The sequence below is a fragment of the Simochromis diagramma genome, unplaced genomic scaffold, assembly GCF_900408965.1.
Source record: "Simochromis diagramma unplaced genomic scaffold, fSimDia1.1 OVJJ01000304.1, whole genome shotgun sequence".
NCBI classification, from domain to species: Eukaryota; Metazoa; Chordata; class Actinopteri; order Cichliformes; family Cichlidae; genus Simochromis; species Simochromis diagramma.
The window spans coordinates 8,415,718-8,436,284 of record NW_024387030.1 but is presented as its reverse complement, the minus strand read 5'-3'; the positions used below and the strand labels follow the sequence as shown (position 1 = coordinate 8,436,284).

Sequence of the window (20,567 nt, the reverse complement as noted above, 5' to 3'; positions counted from 1 at the left end):
AATCTGAGTACCAAACTATATTTATTGTATACAGTAGTAAAAGACCACAAATAATGTACAAATCAGTAGAGAAAACATAACATGACAAGACCTGGTCCCCGTTCTTCGTACTTTACAGTTTAGCTCAGCTGACCTTTGTCCAGCTCACTGGGTTCTTGAAATGCAAGCGGAAGGCTGCTTGTTGGCATCGTAAAGTGTGCTCTTACTTTGTGTGACGAAAGCTGGAATCATGATCGCTGACTGACTTGTGCAGTTGCATGTCGCACAAACACTCAACATTTCTCTGTGCAATACAATATTGACAGATGCTTACTGATGGCTGTGCAAGGAAATAAGGTTTCATTTCTCAGTACTGGCACCAACTCTTAACTATTCATATAAAAGATGAAAAACATTTACTGTAGTAGCTGAAAATGTTCAGACAGTTTTTAAAGCACGTATTAAAACCTACATTTCATTTTGTTGCAGTGTGTTTTTAACTTTGAAAGGTGCAACCTTTTCTAATAACTTGAATCCAACTAACTTCAAAAAAGCTGGGTTTTTCTTTTCAGGATTTGAGCTTAATGAACCGTGGCTGAACTGGGGGGAGGAAAGGGGAAAAAAAGAAATCCTAGCTCATTTCAGACTATTTACATTCAAAGATAATTTGGTTACCCACATACGAAGAACGGGGCCCTGTAGGTACAGAACACTTGTCTCCCAAACTCCAATGGCTGACCTCCTGATATGAAACGAACTGCATGCTTCACTCTCCAGAATGTAAAAATAGTGAAAGACGCTCATCACCACTTGAAAGACTGCCACTGTAACAACACACAAGCAGACAGCATCTCAGCAGCTGGCACAGCAGTGAAAAGTGTCGTTGGTGTCTTTTAGCAAAGACAGTTCAACTTTTGTTGGATACCCTTGCTCAAACTTGAACCTGCTCCTCTTCAAAGCACATCTAAAACTCAGTGTTCCCGTCGGCCTACTTGTGCTAGGGCAATACAGGGGATGAGACACCTGACCTAAAAAAAACAAAACATTCAGGAACCTTTCAGTTATTCCCACTCACAGTCCACCCTCTACAACAAGCAGACCTGCTTTTGAGATCATCACAAGGACCGGTCACTAGCCCACTTTGGAAAAAAACAGAACCAAAAAGAAAAATGTTATGTATTTTGCACCAAGAGACTCTTTACACAATCAAACGCCGACCAGCTTACACCGTGGATGCACTTCTGTGATATAGATGAATTCTTTCCCCTGAAACAAGCATTTCTGCATAAGCATATATCCATCTGTACCGCAGACACCCACAGTCACTCACTGAGTAGCCATCTAAGAGGAAGCAAACACTGATGCAATATAAATGCCTTTAAATGTGACAGTTTTCACCTTGAAGTTGGCTTTTTAAAGAGAAGCACGTCAAATATGAAGCAGACGTTCTGTTTTTGGAGTATTGGTCCAAGTCCCACAACATTTATCTAACACCCATTCTGATACTGCTGTACAGGAGGGGGAAAAAATGTCGACCATATGCCCCATGGGTGTTAATGTTTAAAATAACAGACGAAAAAACAAAAACTAACATTTACAAAAGAAAAGAAACATTGCAGAAGCACCTAAAATGGCAAAGAATTAAAATTCATTTAACAAAACAAAAACAAACAAAAAAAGGAGTCACCATTCAGACAACAAACACACAGAAAAGCAATGTGAAATGGGAAGCATGTGTGTATTATGTTCAGATAGTGCTTCCACTTCAAACCATTTTTATGCCCACTGACAGTGACCCCTGGACAAAACACTTGCAGAGCCTCGCATTCAACCCTGATGGATGAAAACAGTGACAAACTACTGGATACTAAGCTTTCACTGCACAGTGAACCAAAAGCAGTGACAAACCAGGAACAGCTGTGATGAGTTGTTGGTCCAATCACAGCCGGCGGTGCCAGAAGGAAATCGGTGTCCTGATTGGCCAGCAGAGAGACTGTTGACACACAAAAGTTCAGTCCTGACTGAGACAGCACATAAACAGCCAACGAGGCCCCCCGCCCACACCTGACGAAAACCATGACAGACATCTTTAAACTGAAAGAATAATAATAATAATAATAATAATAATAATAATAATATGAGGGGAGTGGTGGGGAAGGGATGGACAGTGAGATGGTTGAGGGCGTTGTCTGAGGGTGGCCGTCAATGAGGTGGGTAGGGCTTAGCAATGGCCGCCTGTCTGCTGCTGGAAAACATCTATGGTGTCTTCATCTTCCATTTCCAGCTGAGAAAAAGATGTTCCATATATTAATTATTTTACAGTATTGCAAACATATTCAATTTATTTAGGGGACAAGTGCGCTGTAATCTTAAAGAAACTGAATGTGTTTCAATAATGGTTACAAGTGCATAATAATCATACCTGTGCAGGCGTATCCGTCTCATTGATCGGCTGGCCATCAAACCTGAACCTGATCTGCCTTATTGAGAGACCCTGCAGATGAAGATGCCGCCTTTCCGTTAAAAGAACAGCAAAGTTAAGTGTGCAAGTAATCATGCTGCTTAAGAACTTACAGCAGCTTACCTGTCGTTCACAGTATGCCTTCATTAGTTTACTGAGAGGTGTGTGCCTTTTTATTTTAAACTGAACCACCGACCCATCCTGCCCTGCAACCTTGAGGTTGATGTGGTCATTCTCAGTCTTTACTCCTTCCTGTAGAAACACAATGGTTTAACACTTGATAAACAAATGGATTAGCAACCACAGTAATGCATAGTACGTATACGTTTTCTTTAAAGCGACAGCCACAATACTGTTAGCCTTGCTAGCTCAGACATACAGAAAGTAAACTAATAGGCATATAATCCCACAATTTTAACAGCCGTGTCACAAAACACAGATGTGACTTGTGTTGAATTACTGCCATACTATTCAATTGATGCTTTGATTAAAACAAAACGTACATTGGAGCTCAATAACACAGACATGCTACCATATGCGTTCACACAAGGCACTCACAGGCGCTAACGTTAGCATCATTAGCTCCGGGCTAGGCTCAGAACCACTGGCGAGTTTAGCTACCGGCTAACGCTGCTAGCAGTTTTGTTATGAAGTATTGTGGTACAACAAGCAGCACAACGAAAAAATTAAAACAAATAAAATAAAAACTACCAGAATACCATAGTCACATCAGTTTTTAAGGTGGTGCGTCACCTCCATTTGCGCTCTTCTGCCACTGCTGCAGTTGCGGCATTTGCGGCGTTGCGGACATAGCGTGGTCCCGTTTCGACAAAGAAAAAAATCCGCAAATAACAATCATGGTGTAATTGACATTCCTGCTCCCAACCTTTTAGACCCCAATTAGCGGGACAACATCCCTCCCAAACTCACCTACAGCGAGCTGTGTGAGCGCATATAGACGCACATATGAATGTGCGGGTACTCATTCATTTGCGAAACAAACACTGCGCCGATTTAGAGAAACGTGCAAACCAGGCCATTTTTAGATTGCACATATAAGCGACGGTTTCGCAGGAGCTCGCCTCAGCCATCATAACAAGCAAGCAGTTATATAAACCTCTATATATTACCTTTGGCTTTTCCTCTGACATCTCGGCAGGATTTCGCGTTGCAGTTTACAGAATAATCTGCTAGTTCGGCTTTATTTGTCTTTCTGCCGCCTTCTGTCCTCTCCTCTGCCCTGCTAACGGGTGCGCGCTTCAGACCGTTGCTGCAAATAAGCCATTGGCCCTTAAAACACCACGTGGTTGCCAAATCGCGGGAGCGCGCGTCTATGCAAAAAAACTCGATCACGCGAGGAATCTATATAAAAATCTCTTATTGTGCGCACAAATTAAACCAAATAACGAGCCACCTGTAAGTGGTAGCTATTGAAGTTCTGTAGTTTAATTTCCATTCATTTAAAATGTTTTGTTTCCATCTTAGTTTAGTTTAGACCAGACTTCAGAATTGGTTAAGCTCTTTAATGTTTAAATATCCTAGTGTATTATTATTGTCATTTTTAATAATACTTTGACTCTTTTAATTTAATTATATGTTTTAAGAAGTTCAGAAATACAGTAGTGGTCAGAAGTTCTTATACACTCATTATGGGCATGAAAGTCATGATAATTTGGGGCTTTTAATAATTTCTTTGAACTGTTCTTTTTCCAGTCAGGAATGATTAATTTACAATATGCATCAATCTGATGCACAGCTTTGAATTTATTTGGGATTTTCTTCAATCCACACAGGGTCAAAAGCAGAAATACAGACTCAAATATAGACATCAAATCACTTAATTCCCTTAATAAGTGCTATTCAATGTTCTACAATATCTATCAGTTTAACAAGGTGAAGGCCTGTTTACTTTTTGTTAGTGATCATGTTTGAATGCAACTGGTAGTTTCTTCTTTCCAAAAGGTGAGCAGACATCATATTAAACCCTATGGATTAAGAATGTAACTTGTGTTCATATGTGTGAAGGCAGCAAGTGAAGACTATTAGCAATATAGTGTATACACTTGAGCCTGTATGTGTACTTTTGACACTGCGTGGATTAGATAAAATCTAAAATAAATTCAAACTTGTTTTTTTGAAGTTATTAAAGATGTATGCTGTACAATCACTCCACCATGAAAAACGAACAGATTGCCATGCTATTACTCCCCAGGATGAGTAGACATAAACTTCTGACGACAATTCTATTACAATTAGGGTAGTCAGATTGTAGCAAACTACATAAAGAAAGGGGCAATGTGTGGGGCAATGTGGGAAGTACTGGTAACGTTGGTATAGCACATTTTTATATGTTTAACATTAAAAACATAAAAACTATGCAAGTCCCTCACTGGTTTGGCATTGGTTCCCAGCTTCCTGGCAAAGTAAATACAACACAGATAAATAGAAACTGAAGTTTATTTTATGGTCTAACCTTTAACTCTCATTTCATCTGATTTTCTCTGCTTATCTTGTTTGGCATCAGTACTGATGCATCCATAGTTCACATTTCTTTATGAGCTGTGCTGACTAATATGTGGGACATTGAGTCAACTAGTGCATGCCCATGCTACAGTGTAATTGTCCCTTTTGACAGCAAAATCATGGCCTTACTTTAACCCACTTACTTGGTATATATGTGTTACTAATAAGTCCTTTAGTTACAGGTAGTCTCACTGCGATGGAGATCTTTTTCAAGAGGGAAAGGAGTACCAAAAAAATCCCCTAAAACATACAAGAGCGCTCACAAAATCTAGTGTAATAAATCTAGTGTAGTATATTAATCTTTTTGTGTTTTTGCGTTTTGAAGTTATATAATGTTGTACTGAAAAAATAATGTTTTAAAGAGCTCAAACAAAGAAAGTGCTTATATCCCCCAATGACTAATATATCACTTTAAGGAGATGATCCAATGGAAACTAAAGCTTTTTCCTAATTTGTGTGACCCTGAACTTTAACCTATGGCCTTGAAGATATTCTAAAATATATACCAAACATAAATACCACATTACAGTGGTGTATTTGATTACTTTTACCCATATGACTGGAGCAGAATTGACTGAAATCTTTGGCTTCTATAAGCAGAAAAAGAGATTTTAAGTCAAAGTTAAGTTTAAGTTAAATTCGTGCAGTCTGTGACTTTGTGACTTTATGGTGTCATTGTGATGTCGAATTGAAAAAACAAGAGCATTCGGAGAGTGCAACTCACCCTGAAGGGCAAGGACTATACTTTGTTTTACTATACTAAAAAAAATAGATGTTTTATGATGTTTTTATTATAACATGCTGACATCAGCCTGCTTTTATTACAGTGCAGCAACCTCAGCCTGCTTTTATAAAGACATCCTAATGTCTGACCTTTGACCTATGCCCTTGAAGCATTGAATACTAAAATAGTCTGTTTTATTATCTTTACCTATATGATTGCAACACAACTGACTAAAATTTCTGGCTTCTATAAGCTAAAAAACCTTGAGATTTAAAAATATTTTCATTTTCAGTGCGTGATTTTGCAAAACTTTATGCTGTCACTGTAACACTGTAGGGCATGCTATTTGGGGGAGGGCCGGGGTGGGGTGGTAGGTTGTACAGCTCTCAATGGCCTTTTATATGATATATTACTCGATATTGTTTTTTTGAAAAACTTTTCTGGGTCAACGTTACCTTTGGGTGCTGGCAATGAAGGTCAAGGTCAAATGCTTAGCTAACCTAGGCTTGCATATTTTTGTAAAGACAACCCGTTAAAAAAATAAGGTAATATAAAGAGCAATATAAAGATTTTATTGATTTTGGCATGACCTTGACCTTGACCTGATTTTTTTGTAAATTAAATCAGCTCCGGCTGTTACTGGCATACCATCACACAAAATATGAAAATGATACCTTGAAAACTGTGGAGTCAAGATTGCTAACAAACAGACAAACAAACAAACAGAACCATGACACCACCAGGAGAAAAATCCAGACAGACACTTAACATGAAATCAAAAAATGCAGTTTCACAATTTTTGTTTTCTTTGTAGCTCATTTCATAGGCAGCAAGGTATTCAAATCCAGTTTCTCCAAGACCAGTGTGAATGGGAGGTGCAGCTAAAATGTCTTTCAGCCTTCTAAATAAATAAATCCCACTCCTTTATATAAGATACAACGGTGAGTAAGTGTGATACACAGAATCAAGAGGCTTCTGGGGAGACGGAGAAGCATACATATAAACACTGTCACCATAATCAGACGCAGACAAAACTCTGGATGTTCACTGTGTACAGTGATGGTAATTCAGAGTGCACCTGTCCCTCCTCAAAAGCAGACTCGTGAAAATTCCACACAGGTGCTGGAAAGCCGAGTCCATTTGTCTTTCGGGAAGCATTGAGCACTTGCAGTCTATAATGTTCACGGCGCCATGGTCTGTCGTTTTCTGACGGCCTTTCTCTGTCCACGCTGGTTTCTCGCAGTCTGCGCAAAGCTTGTGCGGACCGGTCATGGTCCAAGCGATGCAGCTTTTCCTCACTGGTTTCGCGCAGTCTCCGTGAAGCCTGAGCCAGTCGATTATTTTGCAGGCGATGCTCCCTCTCCGAACTGGTTTCTCTCAGTCTGCGCAAAGCTTGAGCGGACCGGGCATGGTCCAGTCGACGCTGCCTTTCCTCGCTGGTTTCTCGCTGCCTCCGTGAAGCTTGAGCCAGTCTGGCATTTTGCAGCCGAAGCCGTCTTTCCTCGCTGGTTTCTCGCTGTCTTCGTGAAGCATGAGCCAATCTGTCATTTTCTAAGCGATGCTGTCTCTCTTCGCTGGTTTCGTGCAATCTCCGTGAAGCTTGCCCCAGCCGCTTATTTTCCAGGCGATGCTCCCTCTCCAAGCTGGTTTCACGCCGTCTTCTGGAAGCCTTAGCCAGGCGGTCATTTTGCAGACGTTGCAGCCTTTCCAAACTGGTTTCCCGCTGTCTGCGCGAAGCTTGAGCCGACCGGGCATGGTACAATCGACGCTGCCTTTCTTCGCTGGTTTCGCGCTGTCTCCGCGAAGCCTGGGCCAGTCTGGCGTTTTCCAGGCGAAGTCGTCTTTTTTCGCTGCTCTCGCGCCGTCTCCGCGAAGCTTGGGCTACTCTGGCGTTTTCTAAACGACGCTGTCTCTCTTCGCTGGTTTCTCGCTGTCTTCGTGCAGCTTCTGCTAATCTGGCGTTTTCCAGTCTAGATTCTCTTTGATGCTGAGATTCAGTGGCCCTGATTTTCTTCTTCCGCATGGCATCCTTACTGCTGCGGCAAGAGCCTTTCCTTTTTCTAGGCATTGTGATGTGACCCTCTCAAGGCCCCTTGACACAAGGAGCGGCATGCGCTGCACTGACCGCTGGCTGGAGCGAATTTTTGCGCTGGCCGCTACTGCGCTCTGCCGGTACGTCATTTTTTGCGCCCGCTCTACGTTTACTAGATGCGTCTGCTGTTTGTCAATGGAAACCATGCGTCTCTCATCTACAAAGGAGAAGGCATTGGCGTTGAAGTAACCGTACTAGTGAAGAAGAATGTACTCAATGACCTTAACTGCACATGCCTGCAACAAATCTGTGTGTGTGTGTGTGTGTGATCGTCTGTGAACTTCTACTCAATCAGGAGTTTGATAACACACAGGCACGACTCAGGGCCCCAAAAGTTCTTATCTATATCAGATGTCATGAGGTCATCATATTGCCTAGCAACAGACTAACAGTGAACCCATTTTCCTTGGAAGAAAAATATAAAGAAAGCAGGAGTGGCTAGAGACTTTTACACAGTATTCATAACATAAATGTTAAAAATTGGTGGTTTTAGCTTGTTGGTATATCACCATCAAGTTTGACTGCATGTTGGTGGAGTTTGCAGACAAACAGATTTGGTATAAGATACATAAAATAATGGGGCAAGGGATACAAGTGCTTTGCAGATACCATTAAAAAGTGGAATACCTGGTCAGCCTAATTAAAGATCCAGACTTTGCCAGTACATCAGGTCCTCTGTGCCTCTTCGTTGTTTTTTATTTTACATTTTATTTCACTTGATTTAAGTAGTCGATAAGTTCATAGTTTTTCACATTTTGAAATATAGTTTTATTTTAGCATTTGTTTGTGTTTGTTTTGAGGTAGACCTCCTTCGTGCTCCAACAGGGCAATGACCTGGGGGGGTCATTGCCCTGGAGTGGGGGCTCCATGGCCTTCCTAGAGCTTCAACCTCGATCATACTGAAAATCGGGCAACAATGCTTAAGAGTGTCTTGAAACCAAGTTAAAGGAATTCTGCCATGAGTGTTAAAAAATCTATCCAGAAATATGCCAGAAGCTTGTTGATGGATACCAAAAGTGTCTGATTGACGTGCAACTTACCAAGGCAGATTTAAACAAATAGTGTGGGTCTATGTATACCATATGTATACGTGGTACAAAGTCGTAACTCGTGGTGAGCATACGTAATCTTCTGACTACAACTGAAGATCATTGATTTTTTTTTTCTTTTAAGGAATAACACATCTTTTAATCAAATGTTTGATTTATTGATAAACTGTACAAAACATACAGTATTTTATAAAGGTAGGTTAACATGAAAGCTCAATGGGAAATAAACATAAACAGTGTTACTATCAGAATTAGGGATCAGTCTGAAATCTTTTATTTATAAGTTCTTTCATTATGTTCATTTTGACCTCATATATTCAGAATATATTCTGCAAATGTGATTGGTTTAAAATTCGTTGTCAACAGTAGGAAACAGCAGCAGTAACACAGTAATTAGATTTCAGAATGGGGGGAAAAAAACATTTAAAACAAGATAAAATAAAGTAAAAAAAAAAAAAAAATCTCAGCAGCAAAAATGTGAAAATGTACAATTACAACAGAAGCTAAAGGAAAGAATATTCCAGCAGCCAGACTGGACTCCTTCCATTCAGTACCATTAGACTAAATACCCAAATAAATAGTAGATTAGCAGATTAGTATCTTGAGTCACAGGATAAATGACAAGTGTTTGGAAAAATACCAACACTACATATCTCTTCTAGCATTTGGTTACAGCCTCTTGGGTCATTTCAGTAAATGTAGGATTCTTTGAATGCTTCATTGACCAAATGACCCTGATCTATTTAAACTACTTTTCTTACATTTGATTTTTATATCAATTACAACAATTCTCCAATCATGTCACTTCAAGACAGCTCATGGATGTCCTCTGTCCGCAGTTAATAATCTCAGTTGACAAATCCATTTCAAGAAAATCTGGAGTATGGGTTTTGTCCACTTAGACCTGGAAAACATTAAACAATCAGTAAGAGTTGCCCTGATTTAAATAAATCGTTTGATATATTCACGCAAAATGGTAACTATGAAGTCAGTGCCAGATTACGGTGAACGTAGTTTAGCACGGACAGGAGTAAATGGCTAGCCTCGCACTGTATTGTATCATAGCTAAATAAAAACTTACCAGCTTCTCTTAAACTTTTATATTTAGCTTTATGGTATACACCCATCAGCCATAAAATTACAAGGACCTTAGCAGGAACATTTAGGTTGTAGGTTGGGCCTCCATGGATCAGACTCCAGGAGGTGCTCTTGCAGGATGAACTGGAACAAGTCTTGCGACTGTGTCTATCTTTTCTGCTCACTTAACCCTGATACTATGCGAGTGCCAGTGCAGAAGTAATTACTCATTGGTGTCTTTTGAAAATCATTCATATTATAGCAGGCCTGCAAAGTTAACATAGTGTTATGTGTTGCCCACTGGGGTGATTTCCACTCAAAGAAAACCTGGAGGACATAATCTGATGCTTTCTCTGAATTTCTTGCAGTAGCCAGTTCCATATCCACAAACATCTGAATTTCATTAGTAGAAAAGAGACATTTAAATAGTATAGCTCTGAACTCTCTGGACCTTATGGACACAGTCAGACAAGCTCTTTTTTTCCCCTCCCCAGCAGTTATGCTAAACTGGACAAAGTGCCTCATACTGGTAGCACAATACAGAATCAACTTTCTTAATCACGCGCTCTCATATCTACTAAATGACATTACAGGTGTAAAAAGAGCCACATTTTGTTTTGTAGAGTAAGTCATAATTTAGATGCTGTATAGGTAGCCGATTGCTGACACACACAGACTAACAAAGAGAAAAGCTCACCATATTTCTGCCTGATTTCCTGGTGTCTCTGCTTCATCTCCGCCCTCCTGTAAAGACAAAACATTCTTCCATAAGTCACAGGGCGACGACTAATGATTTTTCAGAATGTCAGACTCGTGGAAACAAACCAGTTTGGGCTGATAACAGTATGACGTCTGCATTTTTCCCCCCTCGTGTGTGTTGAAAGAAAGCGATGCTAATCATAGCTATCAATGCAAAAGGTAGCCGGTGTGTCGCACCTAGTGCAACTATTACAGAACCAATAAAAGCCCAAAATGTATAATTGTTGTTTAGAGGACATACATGTAAAGTATCAAGAAATAACTCCAATTTGTATGCGTTTATAGCAAATATTTAATGTTGGCTGAGACAGATGCTGTTATATAGGAAGAAACTTGGTCATAAAGACATGGTGCTGAACTGTAGTTTTGTTTTTTCTCATGATTTTTGAATTTTAATTATAGAAACTAGAGATTTAGGAAGCAATTTTGAGTCCACCAGCTCTTTAAATCCACTTTTTGTTAAGTTATAGCTATGGATGTATCAAATACAGAGACCAACCAGTCATAGGGGGTGAAACAGTATTACAAAACAAAACATAATATTGCCACCTTTCGTCCTGCTTGGTTCTCAGCTTATTGGCCTGCCGCTGCATCTTGGCCTCAGACCTGCTAGATCTGAAAAAACAAGACCAGTGTTAGATTTATGTAGTAGAAGGAAATCAAAGGAGCTTGCAAAGAAAAGCGTCTGGACTTCTTTAAGTTGCTTGAAGACGTTTCACCTCTCATCCGAGAAGCTTCTTCAGTTCTAAGGTCAAATGGTGGAGAGTCCCAGATATAAACCTAGTGGGAGTGACCCCCCACAGTCTTCAAGCAACTTAAAGAAGTCCAGACGCTTTTCTTTGCAAGCTCCTTTGACTACGATGACCTGGATGACTGAGAACCTTCACAGACATAGTAGAAGGAAAAGATTGCTGATTATTACTAACAAACTCATAAGAAAGCAACCATCGCAAGGTATGTTTAAAGAAAATTTAGTGGCATTCCTAGTGTGAATAAACGTGGGCAAGTGTTGTGAGTTTAAGATGGGGTTGAACTCAGCCTGCAAACGTAGAAAACTTCTTTTTTTTTTTAAATTACCACACTTTTCTGAACTGAATCAACTTTAGTTCAGCCTTAACTTAATAAAACAGCATCTGAAAGTCAAAAATGGTGCCAGATGTAGATGACCTATGAATCAGTCAACTGCCAATTGCTTGACAAGGGGGTCGAGTTAAAGAGTGACAACAGAGTCCAGCAAGAACAGGAGAAGAATGAGAAACAAGAAAATCAAAGAATAAAAATACACCATGAAAAGCACAGACAGGCTCCACAGTAGACACATTTCACTGATTTTAAACAGTTTCACTTCAGCTCTTTGTAGTTATAATTTCACTTTTCTCTGTGGCTGGCTCATGACCCAACAACAGCAGAAGCAAGAGTAGCCCACAGACTGGATGTGTCACATGTTCTTGACACAGCCCCAATCCACAATAAACACTCTGCAGGTAGACGGGCAGTACCTGACTGCCTGCAGACTGCCTTTGTGCTACTTCACGCTCACGCATAAGCGGAAACACTCCCATTTTCAGGATTGCTTACGTGTAACATAATCGTTTAATTGAAGGACTTGATGGGTAGTCAGTACGTATCTTAACCTGTTGCACACAACTAATAATATAATTGCTACAATGTATTCTGCCAGCATCACACTGGCTGGAATGAGAGGGTTTTGTCAACACTTACCCGATGTTCTCACACTTGCAGCAGCAGAACAGACAGACCAAAAAGGCAATGATAAGAATGCCACCAACCACTGACAAGGTGATTATCAAGATCTGGAAGTTCACTGCAGACAGAACCAGAGTGACAACGTCATTCAGAAATCACAAATCGCAGATTTATCTTCCAGATAGAAAATTCTTGTTCTTCCTCCTTCATTAGGTTGCGTTTAATTTCCTCTTCTCAAACCAAATCATTCTACAGATGTACTGAATAAAACTTTAATGTTTTTTTTTTTTGACTCGCTGATAAAAAAAATAACAAGGATCAAAGAAAATTTTAATGTTTAATATGCAAATGTGCTTCTGTAAAAAGTTCTGCATCAAGATTTTAAAGATGTAATAATAATAATAATAATAATGGATTGGATTTATATAGCGCTTTTCTAGGCACCCAAAGCGCTTTACAATGCCACTATTCATTCACTCTCACATTCATACACTGGTGGAGGCAGCTACAGGTGTAGCCACAGCTGCCCTGGGGCAGACTGACAGAGGCGAGGCTGCCATATTGCGCCATCGGCCCCTCTGGCCAACACCAGTAGGCAAGTAGGGTAAAGTGTCTTGCCCAAGGACACAACGACCAGAACAGAGAGCCCAGGGATCGAACCGGCGACCTTCCGGTTACAGATGCGATTCCCAACCCCCTGAGCCACAGTCGCCCTAATAGTACAAAAGCATGTGGACAAAATGAATGTTAACATCAATGGGTTCCTATTTTACTACCAAACTATTGGATAGCACGCTTTGTACAGGGAGAGGCTGTCACGGTGAAACAGGATAGGGCTTTCCCCCATCCCGCTATTGTCTAAAACGTATCTACATGCTGAAGCACCTATTCAAAACAAACAACCCCAGACGCAAAATCTACAAACATGGAGGGGTTTTTTGTTTTTCCACTTTAGTGATTTAGTGAAACTTTCATCAACAGCAAATCAGGATAAACTGTTCCAATCTTCATTCGTGAAAAAATAAGAATTATGAAGATGCAGGCTCTTTTAATCTCTATTTGTAAGTATTTATTTTTTTTAGGAAAAAATAGTTTTTTTTAAGAGAAAGAGCCTTTAAATATAACTATTTAGTTTTTATTTATCCTTGGCACGGTGCTGATTGGGAGCCTGTTGCAGTAGCTCCTGTTCCAATTTATTTATTTTGAAATTATTTCATAACCTACTAAAGTGGATTTTTCTTGCTCCTTGTAGTTTATGTGGAGGTGAAATAGCCTAACAAGCCTACTAGTGGTTTTTCGTATCACTACAATCTCAGCAAGTCGCAGAAAGGGGCTCCACTGCCCGGAGCGAGGCCTGTAAACCTGGGGGACCTATAAGGAAAATGATGGAGACAAAGCTGATACAGCCAGCATCATGGGGAATGTATGTGGCTGCCCAATAACATGGATTAGTTCAGTGAGCTGATTAAGAGCAGAGGGAACACAGTGAGTGTTGGAGTAGCAGCAAAACACTGTGCACACAGTGTGACTGTACCTGGCTTCAGGACTTTAGTAAGATGTGGTATGTGAAGGGATTGCACAATCCCAGACATTTTATTGTATCTGGAACACTGAAGTGCTAGCTGTGGGAATGAGTCCATGTTATGCGCAAAGGGAATTAATCGTTGCTGTTGCATTTTGATGCTGAGGTCAGCCAAATGACTGTGGCTATAGATCCTCTCTGCACCACTTATTTAACACCTCATCTAACATCTGTTTCAGCTCAGCTGCCACAAGGACAGACGCAGAAGTTCTTTGCTACCTCATACCACAATACATGCCTTCATTTTAGGTTTAACCTCCTAGTATAGTATCACATTTAGATTTTAATCCATAAAGCACTTGACTTTTTTGTATTTTTCATTTAACCTGAGCTCCTTCTTTGGAGTAATTTTTAATTTTCCAATTTTTTATCATGATTGGACTGATGCAACACAGTAATTTCTCAACTTCAGGGATATGCAAGTATTTTTGTCTTATACAAGAATATCGTTTATTAATTATCACTCTAACACACAGAGAAAAAAAAGAAAGAAGATCAGCAAATAAGCTTCAGTCGGACAGTGTACTGGACAGCATATTTAACATTTAGTTAATTGAATTAAAGTCGTTATCAATGTGATCAGCTTGTGTGTGTGTGTGTGTGTGTTTTCTTACTCCAGCAGAGTCCCCATCGTGCATCATTCAGAGGGCAGAGCGCATGGGGTGGGAGGATGGTTCTCACTGGATATGTTACACATGACTTTGTTGTGATGCACCACAAGCACTGTTTAAAAAAAAAAAAAAAAAAAAAAAAGTGCACAATGTCCCTATTAGTTAAACAGAAAAACAAAAAAGGAGGTATGCAGGCTAATTACAGGAAATTACCTTTTTTTAGGCTGTGTGTGATAGACACACACAGCCTAAAAAAGGAGCAGGGTGAGAATTCATAAGATCAGTTACTTCTCAAACCAGTCAAACAGGTCTGGGTTGGAGGAGGAGACATCTATTCTGACCATGCACACACACAGAAACTCTGTTAACCCAAAAAAAAAGAAATCAGCCAAGCAGAAATAAAACGCTCTCTCAGCGAACTTACCGTCACATTTTTCAGACATTCCTCACAGCTTGTCCCGTTTTTCAACTCACACACTGTAGGTCAAAGAAGTTAATACAATCGAGTTAAAGGACATAATGGGCAAGGTGGAAACATTTTGCCTCAAACGTCAAGGCAAACATGACTGCAAAACTTGTCGAGTTTAAATGAAAGCACCATGAGGAGCAGATTTAAAAAGGCCTGGCATGTGCCCACTCTGGTTTTTGTAACTACTGGTAATCCTCCTGGGACATTTTCCATGGAGACTAAGTACAGCAACTACACAGCCTGTGGAACCAGTCATGTTATTATCAGCAGACATACACAGAACAACAGCCGGGTTTGTGCTAGTGAAGCCATGCATCTGTAAAATGGAGAAACAATGTCTCATATTTGTGTGCCACAGTTTCTCTTAGTCTCTTTGCTCTGAAACAATCAAGCACCCCAGGGGCTGAAAAAGAGACTCCTTGTTCCTGTTGAGAGGTTTCAACAGTTTTCAGAGACAGGAATCTTACACAGACACAATTCTACCAACAAAGTTGTGTTTTTATTCCTTTTAAGCTTAAATGTGGCCGGTACGTAAGGTTATCTAATATATTTTATAATAAATAGTTCCAGTGTAGAAAATGCAAACAATGACATTTTAATTCTAGATGTTTGGGTGCTTTTCTCCTCAGTTCAAGGCTTATGAAACAATGCTTTATGAATATAATAGCCCTTAAAACTGTTGTGACTTTACTGAACAGCTAAAAGACTCACATTCGGGGTTTTGAGCAACCTGTGCGTAGCTATAAAGATAAAAACAACAATACTACTAAAAACAACAACAACAATAATAATAATAATAATAATAATAATAATAATAAATTAGAAAGCAGCTACATCTGATCAAAAACAAAAAAAAAAAAAAAAGATTTTCAGCTTAACTAATTCCTCAGCCCCCACATTCACTGATTCCTTTCCTACCGTTCTCAGGTGTGGACGAATCGGCGAAAACGCTCGCCAGACCGAAACCAAAGAGAAGAACAGCCAATAATATCCGTAAACCCATCATCCAAGAGCGTAGACTCAGATTCTCCTCCAATTTTTTATGTTTCAGAAGATTTTAGAAGACAGTGTAAGCGCAAAAGGAGGAAATGCCTCGGCTGCTCCGACAGAAGTCTGAAACCTGAGAAGTGAACTTGCTGGGAAGGAACCAAACGCAAAATCCTGACGCACGCTCTCTTTACGCACCCAAACAGACAAAAGAGGGAAAGGCGTTGGCAGAGCGCAGTGCATTTCGATATACGTCATTTAAACTATGCGCTGAATAAACAGCGGAGTTTACAAAAATAGCTGCTTTGACACACACAAAAAGTATATTTTTAAAAAGTCACAGTTAAAACATTAGCTTTTTTCCTGATGGATCATACCTTTTTACAGCTGTTTCGTTTAGTCCATTCATTCCCAAGCTCTGTGTTGGCCTCCCACAGTAGGAAAGTGACTATAACAAATGCTAACACATAACAGCTAATTGTTGTAGATGACTTCATGAGCTAGATGTTGTTGGGCAGCTTAGCTCCCCAGCTCCTCGGCTCTTCTAAAGCTTCCATATTTTGTTTCAACAAATTAGATGATAAACTTCATGAAACGAACAGGACATCCAAGGGCAAAGAGGTTTGGAGCCCTAGTGCCAGCACATGCACAGCTCCCTGAAAAACTTCAACTCTGTTCAAAAATAAGTGCACAAAGGTCACGGTAAATATAGGACCATTTTCAATAATTTATTAAAGCATAATTTTGTAAAGCCAGTTACAAATAAAAAAAAAAGAACACCACACATATCTCTCTCTTTCTCTCTTTTTTTTGTTGTTCTTTTTTGTTTAAACAAGCACAATGTTTTACTATGTAAAGGTGATAATAAGCGTAACACAAGATAAGAGTGGGCCCCACTTTGGCCGCCTGCGGCTGATAACAGGACCCTTTGTGATGAAGTTGCCCTTGAAGACAGATTTGTAATCAGAATTTCCATTAAGAAACATGCTGATCACATTTCAGCAACTACAGGGCAAGTTCTTCTTACTCAGTGTAATATCAGTGACAGACAGAACCACAGATGTAGAATAACCAGATCTCACAGCTCCAGGGTCCTCAGGATTTATGGCTTGTGAACTTCAATTTTTCAGTTTTTCACTCCTTTTTCTTTTTTCTTTTTTTTTTAGATTAAACTAAATTAACCAAAAGTTCAAAGTGGAACCTGTGAGTGAGTTCTGCTTATTCTAAATCTACAGGCAGGATCCCAGTGGGCTGTGTGTATGCTTTCAGGCCGTAGCTATGATTAAAGACACTGAGGTTATTAAAATTTGGAGAATTTTAGCAAATCTATACATTGTACACTTACAACTTTACATGTCGTAGAGACTGATTTCAATATTCTTAGACTTTAAATTGTTATATTTAAAGAAGCAATTCAGTTTTTTTTTCCATTAAATCTGTGGATAAATTTATTTTTGGTTACTGGGCAACACTTTAGAGGGTTTGGAGGGGTTTTGGATTCACAGCCTCAGTTTTTCTAAAATCATCGCTGCCACCCTGTAGAGTATGTGATGAACTAGAAAAACAACAACATATTTCACCTGAAGAACTTCACTTTAGTGTCTGGTGTGAAAAGCCAAACCAGATCTGTCTTTGGGGCAAATCCTGAAAATCTTATTGCCACAGAAACGAGTTTAGAAACTTCATCTAAACCAGATAAGACAAATAACTGGAGCATGTTGTCATGCTGGACGGTAACTTTCCATGCTATGCGAGCACTCCCAGTGGATATCTGCTTTGTGGGAACACTTTGTTTACAGTGCTCTCTGCAGGTGTTTGACATGAGTGCCATCTAGCTGCAATGCACAGCATCAGGTGACCTCACTTCGAGTCCAAAGAACACACGCACGCATGCACACACACACACACACACAAAGCAGTGATGAATTTCAGCATTCCAAGTGCACAATTAAACTTTTTCCAAGCCCGTGTCCTCACAGTGTCATATCTGCTTCTTGTACACTGATGCCGAAAAAAAAAAGAATAATCAAAAGCATATTTTCATTCTTCCTGAACAAACTTTGCAACACATACAGCACAATAGGAAATAAACAACCCCTCAACCCTCCCCTGATATTCCATGCTTTTCCCGTTAACTCACAATTACAACACCATTCTTCGCAAAAGTTACTCATGTAAATTCATCTCTTTTTTTCCAAGGAATACAGTAGTATCACTAGTATCACTTCACTAGTATCGCTTCTCTTTTCCCTTCTCGTATCCAACAGTTTACGCCATTAATACACTCACACACACAGCAGCAATGCAGACACAGCACTTTAGGTTGGCTAAGATAGGGGGAATACAATAATAACAGTATTATCAGTAATTGTTTAAATAAAAATCACATGTTCATAAATAGGCTGAAAACACAGACAAACAAGGTTGTGTGCATTTTTGCTTAAGTCTCCTGATCTCTGAAGAAAAAAATGAGAATAGCTTGAGCAGATGAGGATAGACAGGATTTCATGGCTCCAATTAATTCTTCAGAGTGAGTCCAACAAATAACAACAATGATAAATTCATCAAAATGCTGTTAGAAATATGACCACGATAGCAGCCAGACTCACTATAGTCTGTTTCCTTTTTTTTTTTTTTTTATCTTACTCTTACTTCTCTGTGAGTCACATTAATGGCACAGCCAGTGTACAGTATTGGCATCATATTCAGACATACAGTGGTCATTATTAACACCAATCACTTGCATGTATCTTACATGGCAGGTGTCACATTGCATTTAGTATGGCATTTATATACTGTACAGTGCAGCGGCCACCAAAAATGTAACAATAATTCTTATTATAATGTGTGATATACGATACAAAATGATACATGTTTGTTCAGTTTATGTGTGCACGTAGGCGAATATACACATTTATCCAGCTTGTGTGACATGTAGACATAAATAGGGGAAAGTTTGTTGGGGGGGTTTTCTGGCCATTGTTCTGGATATTGTTCTTGCAGAGCCAAGTGAGGCTCGTAGCCATGCACATACTTTGGAGAGCATCCAAAGTAAATCTTTCTTCTCTGGAATATTTATAGGATTTTTTTTTTTTAAATACTTAAAGCCGCTTCCTTTGGCTGAGTTTTCTTCTTGTGGCCACACAGTGGCGCTGACGAGTGAGCAGGTGAACACTATGTTGTTTGGTGACGAATCACCGAGTCCTTTTCCTCAGACGTGACAGAGCTGATATTATCGATAACAGACAGAGAAAGCAAGCAAGAACAAGAATTTAGCATTTTAACTTAACAGCGACCGCAAACAAAGAGTGAGGATATATAAAGAGAAAGAGAGAGACTCGGAAATTAGAGGAGAAGTGAGATAGAAACTAACAAAACTGAGAAAGTGTGGCTTTCTTCTGTCTGGCAGTGCAATGGAAGTTGGAGGAGCCACCTGGGGCTGACTGGGACTGGGTGGCTGCTTTGTGCTTGTTGTTTCTGAATTTGTCCAAAAACGGAGAGTTTGGTGTGTGCTTGAACATCTACATGCAGGACTACTGCTGAGGGTTATGTATTTGATGGGACAGCCCCCCAAAACAGTTTTTTTTTCATGCTATTTCATGTTACGTTATTAATAGATCTCCAGGCCAGTTGAGTGTGCATTTGGCTTCTGTGTCCACTTTTTCCCCATTTTTGTAATTGATGCTCATTCCCTGCTCATGATTCAACTTGGGAGGTTGAGCTGGTTGGTGCGACTGCCCTTTATAAAACACAACCAACCAATGCAAGGAGCCAAGGCGTCTGGTGTCACTAGATGGATGAACGAAGAGCTTTGACTGGCTGGGAGAGATCACCTGACCCAGGCACTGGCAACACTGGACACAGACATGATGCTGCAGCGTTTCTTCACCATCATGTTGATGTAGGCCCGCATAATCTTAGTGATCTCGCCGACCTAAAATGTGAAAAAGGAGATTAGTGCATCCTAGATAAGAGGTATCAAATCCTACGCTGAGAAAATACGCTAAGGGGGGGGGATGATTAGACAACGAATGATGAGCTCTCACCAGTGGAGTCTCAAAGTACATCTCCCTCTCATCCACGATGATCTTGTAGGTGCAGGGCTGTGACGCTCCGAAGAAGGTGATGTGTTCGTACTGGAAGGTCTCGAGCGGTTTGGGTTCTCCTCGTTTATACACAGACACGTTGTCAGCGCTCACACCCAGCCACAGATCATGAGGGAAACCTCCCTCTTTACACTAGCAAGAGAGGAGAGAAGGGAAAGGAAGCAGATCAAATTTATTTGTACAAAGCTCCAAAATTGATCTTCTGAGCGTTTTTCCTCACCTCCACATCAAATAGAGTGGAGCCATATCCTGGCCACTCCTTAATGATGCTCATGTATTTCAGCATGGCCTGATGCTGCGGCATGCCCTGCAGACGAGTCCACTTCTCGAGCACGCTGGTCCGTGTGGCAGACGTCTCCTCCTTCACCCACATCTCAAGCATTTGCTCATCCTCCATCTGAAACAATCAGCGAATCCTCCGAACTATCATGTGTATATTTA

At 40.1% G+C, this 20,567-nt stretch overlaps 3 protein-coding genes across 5 annotated transcripts in view; all 3 read right to left on the bottom strand.

Annotated features, from left to right (window-relative positions):
• Positions 1-2: 2 nt before the first annotated feature.
• Positions 3-3,703, bottom strand: sumo3a (small ubiquitin like modifier 3a). Of its 2 annotated transcripts, XM_040042409.1 has the most exons (4): positions 3,571-3,702; positions 2,564-2,692; positions 2,402-2,473; positions 3-2,263 (listed from the first exon to the last, which is right to left on the bottom strand). In XM_040042409.1, the coding sequence occupies exons 1-4, from the start codon at positions 3,589-3,591 to the stop codon at positions 2,201-2,203; spliced, it is 285 nt and encodes a 94-aa protein (XP_039898343.1). In that variant the 5' UTR covers positions 3,592-3,702; the 3' UTR covers positions 3-2,200. The 2 variants fall into 2 exon arrangements, with proteins under 2 accessions (XP_039898343.1, XP_039898341.1); XM_040042407.1 differs by having other exon boundaries at positions 2,402-2,692; positions 3,571-3,703.
• Positions 3,704-8,964: 5,261 nt separating this feature from the next.
• On the bottom strand, positions 8,965-16,217 carry pttg1ipa (PTTG1 interacting protein a). Its single transcript, XM_040042405.1, has 7 exons — positions 15,952-16,217; positions 14,989-15,041; positions 14,568-14,676; positions 12,387-12,489; positions 11,214-11,279; positions 10,603-10,649; positions 8,965-9,732 (listed from the first exon to the last, which is right to left on the bottom strand). The coding sequence occupies exons 1-7, from the start codon at positions 16,037-16,039 to the stop codon at positions 9,695-9,697; spliced, it is 504 nt and encodes a 167-aa protein (XP_039898339.1). The 5' UTR covers positions 16,040-16,217; the 3' UTR covers positions 8,965-9,694.
• Positions 16,218-16,839: 622 nt separating this feature from the next.
• Positions 16,840-20,567, bottom strand: part of myo10l1 (myosin X, like 1) — a 53,066-nt gene continuing 49,338 nt past the window's right edge. For both annotated transcript variants that reach the window (XM_040042393.1, XM_040042394.1), the window contains exons 41-43: positions 20,347-20,523; positions 20,067-20,258; positions 16,840-19,954 (exon numbers count right to left, since the gene is read on the bottom strand). In XM_040042393.1, coding sequence (XP_039898327.1) covers positions 19,850-19,954; positions 20,067-20,258; positions 20,347-20,523 — 474 coding nt within the window. In that variant the 3' untranslated portion in view covers positions 16,840-19,849. The remainder of the gene's footprint in view (positions 19,955-20,066; positions 20,259-20,346; positions 20,524-20,567) is intronic.

What these genes read in the sequence shown, in the direction of transcription:
- sumo3a (XM_040042407.1), bottom strand. Translation starts at nt 3,591, where the DNA reads ATGTCAGAGGAAAAGCCAAAG. An exon ending in TGTCAGAGGAAAAGCCAAAG is followed by an intron (nt 2,693 to 3,570) that starts GTAATATATAGA and finishes GTGTTTCTACAG; the next exon opens with GAAGGAGTAAAGACTGAGAA. An exon ending in AGACGGATACGCCTGCACAG is followed by an intron (nt 2,264 to 2,401) that starts GTATGATTATTA and finishes TCTTTTTCTCAG; the next exon opens with CTGGAAATGGAAGATGAAGA.
- pttg1ipa (XM_040042405.1), bottom strand. Translation starts at nt 16,039, where the DNA reads ATGATGGGTTTACGGATATTATTGGCTGTTCTTCTCTTTGGTTTCGGT. An exon ending in AGAACCAAGCAGGACGAAAG is followed by an intron (nt 10,650 to 11,213) that starts GTGGCAATATTA and finishes TTGTCTTTACAG; the next exon opens with GAGGGCGGAGATGAAGCAGA. An exon ending in GGAAATCAGGCAGAAATATG is followed by an intron (nt 9,733 to 10,602) that starts GTGAGCTTTTCT and finishes AATGTTTTCCAG; the next exon opens with GTCTAAGTGGACAAAACCCA.